We start from the raw sequence: 11,673 nt of genomic DNA on the forward strand, positions 1-11,673 counted from the left end.
TGTCTAGAATTGTGTTTACTGTATTCTTTTCAAATGCAACACAGAACCTTATCACTTATCAGTGCATAAAGTCTAACAGATTGCAGACTCAAATTTCCCCTTCCAGGCAATGTTGGGTTTCACTATTGTTTGCCATGATAAAGGTTTTCATGAATTCTACAGCTTAGATTTCTGTCTTGTTTTCCTTAGCATAACCCTCTAGGCAACCAATCAGCATTTTTTACCAGCTAGAAATTGCTCAAAATGTTACTACAAAAGCTGCTTTAAAATTCTATGCCTTGCTTTGACTCTTTCTTTCTTTTTAAAGTTATACTAGGTAGTTTCAATTAGATTGAAAAGAAGTAATTAAATATTTTCCACAGATGTTGCTACTGTAAATGAGGTTGCCTGAATTTGGTGAAAGAAATATGTCCCATAATTCACATTTGGTTTGCCATTTAAAAAGTGTTGCAGGAGAAAACTGTCTTGGCCAGGTGAAAAGTTGACTATGCAGTATGCTAAGTTGGGCATATTGTATGGCCTCTTTCAGAAAATTTAGACAATTGTACAAATATATTAGCTAAAGACTCTTTAGCTAATTTGTATTAGCTAAAGAGTACCTTAGGGCTTGGGTGAATAACTATTATTCTTTTCAGCATAGAATCGACAGTTCCAATTTTTAGATGCCATCCAAATTGAATAAGCAATTTACGTGGACTGAATACTTGTAGTTGACTGAACTGTTATTTTCAGTCCATTCACATACTCCAGATTTTGCAAGCCCTGTGGATTTGGCCACCTAGTTATTTCTGTAATCTTTCTCTTCCACACTGGCCCGCTTCTAATACCTGAGATGAGGGCCTTCCAATTTCTTGCCAGGCAGTTAAATAGTCTTTTTTTTTTTAACCTCCAAATAATCTTCACGTTGCTCGAAGCACATGCCTTATAAATCCCTAATTTGATCATATCATTTCCCTTTTAAAATCCTTTAATGACATGGTGTCTCCTACACAATGAAATCCAAACCTCTTAGGATGACACAGCATGACTTTCATGATCTGACTCTGCCAATGTTTTAAAATTTACCTCCCACAATGCCTTCTTAGATCATCTCTCACCCCAAAACAAATATGCATTTCTCCAGTGTATTTACTTCTTTATTCCTCATTCGAACGGTTTTGCCTTTTCATTTGCTATTGCATACATAGCCTGAAATGGTTTTTCCTTATTGACTATCACCCGAATATCGGCTTTATTTTCATCCATTATGTTTCAGTTCAAATGTGATTGCCTATAGGAAGCCTTCATTAATATTATCTGAGAAGGTCAAGTGTATTTTTATTCTGTGTTTCTACAATGACTGCTACACCCCTGGGTTTTAGAATGCATGTGTCATATTGGTGGAATTATGATTCAACAAACACGCACACACAAACACGCATTGCACTAGATTGTAAACTTTTGAAGATTAATGATATTTGGCAGATGGAAAGAATTTAATGGATCTATTTTTTTCAGTAAATAGAGTAATTGTTCCACCATAAACAAAAATTAGGAAAATTTTTGATGACTTATACTCCACACACCAGTGTACAATATCCTAGACATCTTCATTCATAATCATTCATTGAAAAGTTATTTATTGAGCACCCCCAAGCATATATCCTTAAAACTATAAGAACACTGTGTTTCTCTGGGTATTTGTGTTTCTCTGGGTAATACAAGGGGGGAATGAAATGAACTATAAGATGCTATTCTACACAAAGACTAAGAGTATACGATTCTAAGAACCTTGTCAATGCCTGAGAAAACAACTCACAAAATAAATTTTTTCTAAAAGAATCCATTTTTATGCCTGGCATGGTGGCTCACACCTGTAATCCCAGCACTTTGGGAGGCCAAGGCGGGCAGATCATCTGAGGTCAGGAGTTTGAGAGGAGCCTGGCCAGCATGATGAAACCCCATCTCTACTAAAAAAATACAAAAATTAGCCAGGTGTGGTGGCACACACCTGTAACCCCAGCTACTCAGGAGGCTGAAGCAGGAGAATCACTTGAACCCCGGAGGCGGAGGTTGCAGTGAGCTGAGATAGCGTCACTGCACTCCAGCCTGGGCAACAAGAGTGAAAATCCATCTCAAAAAAAAAAAAAAAGAAGCATCCATTTTTAAATTATAATGAATATTCTACAAAATTAATCATATCCCTTCATTTTATTAGCAATCTCATATAGATGTAATACATTCATTTTATAAAAAGACAAATACCAAGTACATGTAGGAAATATGAAATCTTCAGGCTTATAATGAAGCTAAGGGAATATGATTTAATTAGTGTTTTTTAATCCCTCAATGTTGAAAGAAGAGAGACATTTTATTTTAACAATTACTATATAATTAAAATTGACTTTATTTAGTGTAGAACTTTATGAATTTTAACACATATATAGATTCATGTAACTAACCCTACAATTAAGATACAGAAAAATTCCATCACCCGAAAAACTCCCTTATTCTCTTCTTTTATAGTCACATTCTACCTCCACGCATAAAGCCTGGAAACTGTTAATCTGTTATTTAAAGGGAAAATGTTGTTTTCCCTTTGAAGTATATCATATACATATAATCATATGTATACCATTGACTCGAACAACAAGGGTTTGAAATGTGTGGGTCTACTTTTATGAATATCTTTTAAAATAAAAATTATATCTGTAACTGAGTACCCCTAAGAAAAAAAATATGTTACTATTATTATATTTTCTCTTTACTTTTCTGTTTCCCCCTGCTGCCCACTTCCTACTTAGCCCTTTAGAAATGCAATTATAACCTTTTATCTCCCCTTCACCGACACTTTTACAGGGCAAATTCATCCAACTATGTGCTTAGAAGCTCCAAGCAGTATTCTCTTTTACCAAAAGAATGCCTTGAGAGATAACAGTCAGTTTGCAACCTAAGTATTCCCACTAAGAAACTCTTTCACCTGGTGAGTTTCAGCCAGCTTTACAACCTAGTTCTGCCCATAAAGATGCCAATGTGACCACCCAGTAGATAAGGCACTGAAGCAAGTGGGTGGACCCCACCAGCTCATTTCTTCCCTTGCGGCCATTCATGCCAGCCATCCTCCACCCCTACCTTTAAAAGTACATACTTTCTCCTCCAAAAGTGAAGTGGTACCCTTAGGTCTAGAAGCCTTTACTCCTTTTAACATGGACAGGAGGCAGAGAAATACTGGGTAAAAAAGGGCAGGGTCCCTGGCAGTGTTCCACCCTCAAGCCTGGGCCCACAGCCCTAAATGAGAACTTCACATGCCTGTTTTCCCACCCGAATGTTGCCTTTTGCCATGCCATGCCCCTCACCCTGTACTTTTCTCAGCACAGCTGAGAAGGAGAGAATAGAAGCATCTGAGCATCAAGAGAAGTTTGGCCAGGGATGGTCAGAGAGGCGGTCAGCCACGGACAGCCAAACTCCAGGGGAAGATTATCTTCCCACTCCATCCTCTTTCCAGTTCCCCATCTCAGTAAAAGTCACTTCCATTACCCAGTAAAATCTTCTGCATACACCACCCTTCAATCTGTTCATGTGACCTGATTCTTCTTGGACACCAGAGAAGAATTCGGGACACACTGGGTGCGGGAACCCAAAAAGACTGTCACACTGACTCTTCTCCGAGCTTTGTAACACTTAAGCCATCCATGGACAGCAAAGCTAAAAAAACATTGTAACACACACCCTCTGGGGCTCCGGAGGTCTTGGGCAACCCCTAGACACTGCTGGAAGCTGGTACAGGGTTCATTCCTTCTGGCCCCTGTAGGCACTTACCCCAGCTCCTGTACCCGCTCAGCTGTGTGCTCCCCTGCCCGCAAAAGTTTTAAGCACACACGCCTGTCGCAAGCCCCGCGAAGGGGTCAAGGGAACTCTCCCGTCTCACTTTCCCTAAGTCAGCTTTGGAATAAAATAACACATTCTTTATACCAGACCTTGCTCTTGTTAGTTGGATTCTGCAAGCAGTGACCTACTGAACCTGTATTTCGGTTACACACCACGTGTGCTGGCCTCATTCACTTCCCCTTCCACCTTCTCCACCTCTTCCACCTCTGCCACTCCTGAGACAGCCAGATCAATCCCTCCTCTTCCTCCTCTTTCTCAGTCTGCTCAACATGAAGTTGACAAAAATGAAGACATTAATGAGGATCCACTTCCACTTAATGTTAATAGTAAATGTATTTTTTCTTCCTTATGACTTTCTTAGTAACATTTCTTTCTTTAGCTTACTTTGTTATGAAAATACAGTACATAATATCGATAACATATAAAATATGTTAGCTGGCTGTTTACGTTATTGGTAAAGCTTCCAGTCAACAATAGACTATTAGAAGTTAAGTTTTGGGGAAGTCCAAAGTTATCCACTGATGTTTGACTGATGTTCCACTGATGTTTGATGTTGGAGAGTTGGCACCCAACCCCCACATTGTTCAATGGTCAACTGTATAAACTATTATTATTAGCATATTTTACTCAGATTTGTTCAAGTTGTTGCATGTATCAGTAGTTCTTTTTTTTTTTTTTTTAAACAGAGTCTCACTCTGTCACCCAGGCTGGAGCGCAGTGGCGCAATCTCGGCTCACTGGAACCTCTGCCTCCTGGTTTCAAGCAATTCTCCGGCCTCAGCCTCCTGAGTAGCTGGGATTACAGGCACCCCCCACCACGCCCAGCTTTTTTTTTTTTTTTTTTTTTTTTAAGTAGAGATGAGGTTTCACCATGTTGGCCAGGCTGGTCTCGAACTCCTGACCTCGTGATCCACCTGCCTCGGCCTCCCGAAGTGCTGGGATTACAGGCGTGACAGTAGTTCTTTTTTTTTAAAACTAATGAGTATTATTACATTGTATGGAAGAATCATAGTTTGTTTATTCATTCACCTATTGAAGAACATTTGGGTTGTTTCCAGTTTTTTATTATTGTAGATAAAACTACTATCAACATTTTGGTACAGATATTTGTGTGAACATAAGTGTTGTTTCTTCTGAGGTAAATACCCAGGAGTTGGAGTTCTAGATCATATGGTAAGTGTATATTTAATGTTATCAGAAACAGCCAAACTATTTCCCAGAGTGGCTATGAAATTTCTCATTCTCATCTGCAATGTGTGAGACTTGCAGTTGGGAATGTCAGTATTTTAAAATCTTAATCATACCAGTAGTTGAGTCGTGGTAACCTATGGTGGATTTAATGTACCTTTCCTTAGATTTCATTTTTCATTCTCTTCGGTTTTCGTTTTCTTTCCATTTTATGGGAACACAAGCCTTCAAAAAGCTCATAATTTGTTGGTATAATCAGACAGAAAGTATTATTCATGTTATAAGTTGAATAAAACACAAAAATATTTATTAGTTATAATAAAGGACTTAGGAAAGTCCATACAAGTGAAGGTAGTATTTAGGCTGACCTATCTAAGAAATTGGTATTCAACGGCCGGGCACGGTGGCTCAAGTCTGTAATCCCAGCACTTTGGGAGGCCGAGACAGGCAGATCACGAGGTCAGGAGATCGAGACCATCCTGGCTAACATGGTGAAACCCCGTCTCTACTAAAAAATACAAAAAACTAGCCGGGTGAGGTGGCGGGCACCTGTAGTCCCAGCTACTCGGGAGGCTGAGGCAGGAGAATGGCATAAACCCAGGAGGCAGAGCTTGCAGTGAGCTGAGATCCGGCCACTGCAGTCCAGCCTGGGAGACAAAGCGAGACTCTGTCTCCAAAAAAAAAGAGAAATTGGCATTCTTGGTCCTCTTAGGTTGTATCACAGGTCACTTATGCAACGGCCTTCCTTGGCAGAGAACTAAGCTCCCTGGCTCTAGGATTCATAAATGACTATTATTTATCTACCAAATAATTATATACCGAATGCATATCTATCTACTGCATGTATCATACTTCACATAAGAAGTTCTCTGTTGTGTGAAGGCCATAGGCTTTGGAATTAGTCATACCTGTGTTTGAACTTACAACTTCTTGGCCCATTTACTAAACCAACTCTGGCAAGCATTATGGATTGAATTGTGGCCCCTATCCCCCATTCCTATGTTGACCTTCTAACTCAGAATGTGACCTTATTTGAAGATAGGGTCTCCACAGGGGTAATCAAATTAAAATGAGGTTATTTGGATGTCTAATATAACTGATGTCTTTATAAGAAGAGGAAATTTGGACACAAACATGAACAGAGGGGAGATATGAGGACCCAGGGAAGAGATGGCTATTTACAAGCCAAGGAGAAGGCCTGGAACACATCCTACCTCACCGCCCTTGGAAGGACCCAATCCTGCAGATAACTTGCATTATAGACTGAATGTCTGTGTCCTTCCAAACTTCAAATGTTGAAATATAATCACCAATTAGATAGTATTTGGGAAAGTGGGACTTTTGGGAGGTAATTAGGTAATGAGGGTGGAACCCTCATGAATAGGATTAGCGCCCTTATTAAAAGAAGACAGAGAGCTAGCTCATTTGGGCCATGTGAGGATATAAGGAGAAGTCAGCAGTTTGCAACCTGGAAGTGGGGTCGCACCAAAACCCAATCATGCTGGTACCTTCACATCAGATTTTCAGCTTCCAGAATGGGGATAAATCAATTCTATTGCTGAAAGGTCATCTGGTCTATGGCACTTTGTTACAGCAGTATGAAGTAAGACACCTTGATTTTTGACTTCCAGCCTTCAGAACTGTGAGACAGTAAATTTCGGTTGTTTAGTCCACCCAGCTTGTAGTGCTTTGTTACAGCAGCCTTAGAAAACTAATACAGCAAGTTACTGACTTTTCCCTGTCAGTCTTCTCATCTATAAAAAGGGAATACTGACTCTTAACTCGCCACGTTGCCAGAAAGCATGAAACAAGAATAGTGGAATTACCTGGAGCTCAGTGATAATGAGGACTTTACTCCTTTTATGGTGTTCCCATGTATATTTGTTTTTGTATTGTTAGAAAGTTTATAGTAAGCTAAAAAAGACATTCCTTGATTTCCTTAAGTCTATGTATTTAAGAATTTCGAAGTGTTCATTAAAAGTCATCTGGCAAAAGTCCTCCATAATACAGATTGAGAATCGTGGCTACATTTTTTGGTAGTACACTTAAAATTTCTGAAATCTTAGTTAAAAGACGTTCAAACTAATGTTTTAATATGGTGACTTTAATATTTAATATGATAACCTTACCATACTTATTGAACATCTTTTTAGCTTATTTTGCAAACCATGTGAGTGATTTGTCAGAAGAAAGGCTCAGTTTGCCCTACTCCAACACAAGAGAAAGAGGAAGTGTGAGCACGTAGACTCTGGTTAGATTCTCATTTTATCTAGCCATGCCTTTGGAAAAGATATCAAGTCAAAACTAAACAACATAAACAAATAGCAACGTAATAGTTTTGACTTCCTATGTTTGAAATTCCTATTTTCACTAATTGTTTCAATTCTTACAAATTCAGGTTTTCTTTGAGAATGCATTGAAACCCTCTTCAAAGAATATAAAATTATACAGATATCCACTTTGGTTTTTATTCAAAGATCTACTGAACAGACTTTCTAGACGTTTAGAATTACCAAATAGCAGGAAAGAAATGTTTAACCGGAGACTAAAATTTAGAATGAAAACAGTATTTGATCTTCCTTGCATCTTACCACTCATTTCTTTCTTTCATTTGCTGTGTGAAAGCCCCATGTAATCCTATTTTATAGTAGATTCTTGCCTTACAGAGTACTTTCAGATGCTATTAAAAGTCAGAGGTTAAAAAGAAGTCTTAAATCATCAGACACACAAGCCTAGATTTCTGAGGTTGAACAAATATACAAATGTTTACATGCTGCTCCAGGTCTGAATAATTATATAGTCTGTACCTCTAAGTTCATGTCATGAAAAAGACATTTTGTATCCCTACATTTTCCTCATATATATTAGGATATATATATATAGGATATATATTTTTTCCTCATACATATAAACATGTATGCTGTACTATATGTTAAATATTTCAAGAATAAATAATAGTCAATATAAGCATTTTTTGCCACCAAACTATTTGAAAAAAAATATTCCAATTATTTTGTTTTATAAATGGAATTCTATTCACTTAATTTTTAGTAAACATTTTATACATATTACGTACATGGCGATTACTGCTAAAATGTGTTTAATATAGAAAGTATACATGTGAAAATGTTTGTAAAAGTACAAACGGTATGAAAATACCTAATTCCTTTAAAGAAAAAACAACATAAGTTTTACTGTTGACAACCTTCTGTGTATCAAATGTTAAGCTTGTTGAAACAATTTATATTAGAACTTACTTCCAACCTGTGGTTTGCTCTCTCACCTCCTGCCAGGTGTTACTCCTGTGTCGCCTCTTCAGAAGGCCTTCCGTGACCACCACATTTTAGATTGGTCCCTCCTTGCTGCTCCACCTTTAGACTGGGCTACTATTGATACAAACCACCTGAATGCAGTATTGTTGTTCTCCACACATAGTTTATTTTAGATAGCTAGTACACCAGTAAGTACTGGTACTGAGAAATGAATCAGTACTGAGAAAATGAATTTGAAACTGTATTACTTAAAATTCTTATATTAAAAACATTTCTTTAGGAAGCTTGATCTACATTCTGAAATATATTTCATACACATTACAACAAATTACTAAAATCTATCTTTTCAAACTGAATAAAGCAAAGAGAGAATTTGTTTTTGTCTTCAAACATAGAGATCTAGCATTTATTAAATTAAATCCCACTGCTAAAATCTAGGGCATTTAAATCTTCATAAGAAAACTGGGATCAAAGTCACATCCTTAAATGCAATTTTAAAAAACAGGTACAGAAAATCCTAAACATGCAATTGCACCCAAATTTCGTATTGAATTTGAAATATAAAAAGGCAGTTTATACCTTTTGCTATATTATCTATAATTAGAATAATATTGAAGAAACTCAACTAATGAATTATGTTAACAAATCTAAGGAAGATACTGGCATTAATATAGAGACTTTTAAATTATGGGTGGAATACATTCTTAAAGACTTGGATACAGATTAACTTTTTGTAACATGAGTTTTGCTGGACGCACATTTCAAAGCAGATTACAGCATTAACACTATTCAAAATTTTAGTTAATACTTCAAGGGCTGAAGGTACCACAGATGATCATGATCTTCCTTATGGATCAACTATCTCATAAAATGTCTTCTGTAATAACATTTTTTATTTTGATTAATAACTTTGTGAGTTGATTCAACAAGATAACCATTGCAGTTGACATAAAAATACTAAAAGTTAATTATAATTTAATCTTGTTCCTTTAGGCTAACATCTACTGTTCCTTAGTAATAGGAAAGTTTTTATAGACTCAAAGATCAAAGATTATCTATCTATATACATATATATGTATATGTATGATTCACTGCAACCTCTGCCTCCCGAGTTCAAGTGATTCTCCTGCCTCAGCTTCCTGAGTAGCTGGGATTACAGGTGCACGCCACCACACCCAACTAATTTTTGTATTTTTAGTAGAGACAGGTTTCACCATGTTGGCCAGGATGGTCTCAAACTCCTGACTTCAGGTGATCCACCCGCCTCAGCCTCCCAAAGTGCTGGGATTACAGGCGTGAGTAACCGTGCCCGGCCTATGTTTTTCATTTTTTTGAAACAAGGTAGTGTTACTCTCTTACCCAGATGGAGTGCTGCGGCATGATCATACCTCACTGTTTCCTCAAACTCCTGGGCTCAAATGATCCTCGTGCCTTAGCCTTCTAAGTAGCTAGGGTACTACCAGTAGGAGCCACCTTACTCAGCTAATTTTTTTGTTTGTTTTGTTAGGGATGGATCTTGCCATGTTGCCCAGACTGGTTACAAACTCCTGGCCTTACACAATTCTCCCGCCTTGACCTTCCAAAGTGTTGGGTTACAGATATGCACCACTATGCCTGAGCAGCATAATCGTTTATTAATATTTAGGATTTTAAAAGATGACAGTACTGTCAACTAAAAATAGGTGTATATTTTACCTTTACTTTTGAAAACAAAAGTAAAATGTGTGAGATATTTGAAAGCTTTTGGTCTGGTTTTTTTTTGTTTGTTTTTTTGTTTTTTTGTTTTTTTGTTTTTTTGTTTTTTTTTTCCACCAGTTGTCAAATGATCCTTTATTGAAATACTTTCCTTTGTGCTTAACTGGCTGGGCATTCCACAGCACCACTGTTGATGTCATCTATGATGTCATGAGGGTGGCGGCCATCAACATTACAGCCCACAGACTGGGCAGTCCCCAGGATCTCTTTAATGGTTCCAGAGAGTTCTCTGGCTAAGGATCGGTGCCGCATCTGTCGAGCAATGTTGATGATCTCATCAAAAGTGATATTCCCACTGTGTTTAATGTTTTTCTGTTTCTTTCTGTCTCTTGGTGGTTCCTTGAGGGCTTTGATGATCAGGGCAGAGGCAGAAGGCACCACCTCAATCTGGGCCTGTCTGTTCTGAATGGTCAGTTTCACTGTAATCCTCAGGCCCTTCCAGTCACCCGTTGCCTTGGCAATGTCATCACCAACCTTTTTCGGAGACAGACCCAGGGGGCCGATCTTGGGGGCCAGCGCAGAAGTGGCACCGACTTCACCTCCGGTGCACCTCAGGTATACGACTTTGATCTCGTTGGGGTCGAACTTCGGCGGCATGGTGGAGGCGGCTGGTGTCGGATGAACCCGGATTCGGGACGACCGAAGAAAGTTGCACCTTCGCCCCCTCCGAGCCGAACGCCGAGAGCTGTTTTTTTGTTTTTTGTTTTTTGTTTTGAGATAGTATCTTTCTCTGTCACCAGGCTGGAGTGCAGTGGTGATCTTGGCTCACTGCAACCTCCGACTCCTGGGTTGAAGTGATTCTCCTGCTTCAGCCTCCCGAGTAGCTGGGATTACAGGCACATGCCACCGCACCCTGCTAATTTTTGTATTTTTAGTACAGACAGGGTTTCACCGTGTTGGCCAGGATGGTCTCAATCTCCTGACCTCGTGATCCTCCTGCTTCGACCTCCCAAAGTGCTGCGATTACAGGCATGAGCCACTGTGCCTGGCCCAGCTTTTGGTCTTTAACATTTTCTAATTGGTTTTAATTTACGTGGGACACTGGTATTAGCACACACTATTAGCACACACTAAATAATAATAATAATAAGCAAATAACACAAGTTATGCTCTGATTTTGCTTCAACCTAGCATTACTTTATTTACCATCAACTGCCAGGCTGGAAATTGGAAAGCCGTATCCTTATCCTGAAATTTAGTTATAATAACTTAGTAAACTATTTTAGATGACAGATTTGCACAGAAATTATTTCTCTGCTAAAGTTACAAAACAATTTTCTAGGTACACAACTTGTTAACTGTGAATCACTAAGTATATGGTCATATATGATGCTATGTCAACATGAAATAGCAAACCTTCATTATCTGAGTATGTTAATAAATATCTTAGTTTTTTGAGCTCTCTTGGTCAGAAAGCTTAATATAATGGAATGAGCACAGACTATGAAGTCAGACTTTAGTTTGAATTTTGACTTTGTTACTTCCTAGCTACCTCACTTAGGCAAATTACTGTATCATTGAATTTCAGTTTCTACATTTTAAAAAAGGAGACCATAATAGCTATATTGCTAAGAAAATTTAAAGAATGAAGC

At 38.3% G+C, this 11,673-nt stretch overlaps 1 protein-coding gene across 1 annotated transcript; it reads right to left on the reverse strand.

Annotated features, from left to right (window-relative positions):
* Positions 1-10,135: 10,135 nt before the first annotated feature.
* LOC126956870 (60S ribosomal protein L12-like) lies at positions 10,136-10,772 on the reverse strand. The gene has a single exon (XM_050794169.1). It carries the CDS (start codon positions 10,676-10,678, stop codon positions 10,181-10,183), a length of 498 nt encoding a protein of 165 aa, XP_050650126.1. The 5' UTR covers positions 10,679-10,772; the 3' UTR covers positions 10,136-10,180.
* Between the last annotated feature and the right edge of the window lie 901 nt (positions 10,773-11,673).

The sequence above is a fragment of the Macaca thibetana genome, chromosome 6, assembly GCF_024542745.1.
Source record: "Macaca thibetana thibetana isolate TM-01 chromosome 6, ASM2454274v1, whole genome shotgun sequence".
NCBI classification, from domain to species: Eukaryota; Metazoa; Chordata; class Mammalia; order Primates; family Cercopithecidae; genus Macaca; species Macaca thibetana.

Excerpts from the sequence above, each read along its gene's own strand:
- LOC126956870 (XM_050794169.1), bottom strand. The coding sequence starts at position 10,678 with ATGCCGCCGAAGTTCGACCCCAACGAGATCAAAGTCGTATACCTGAGG.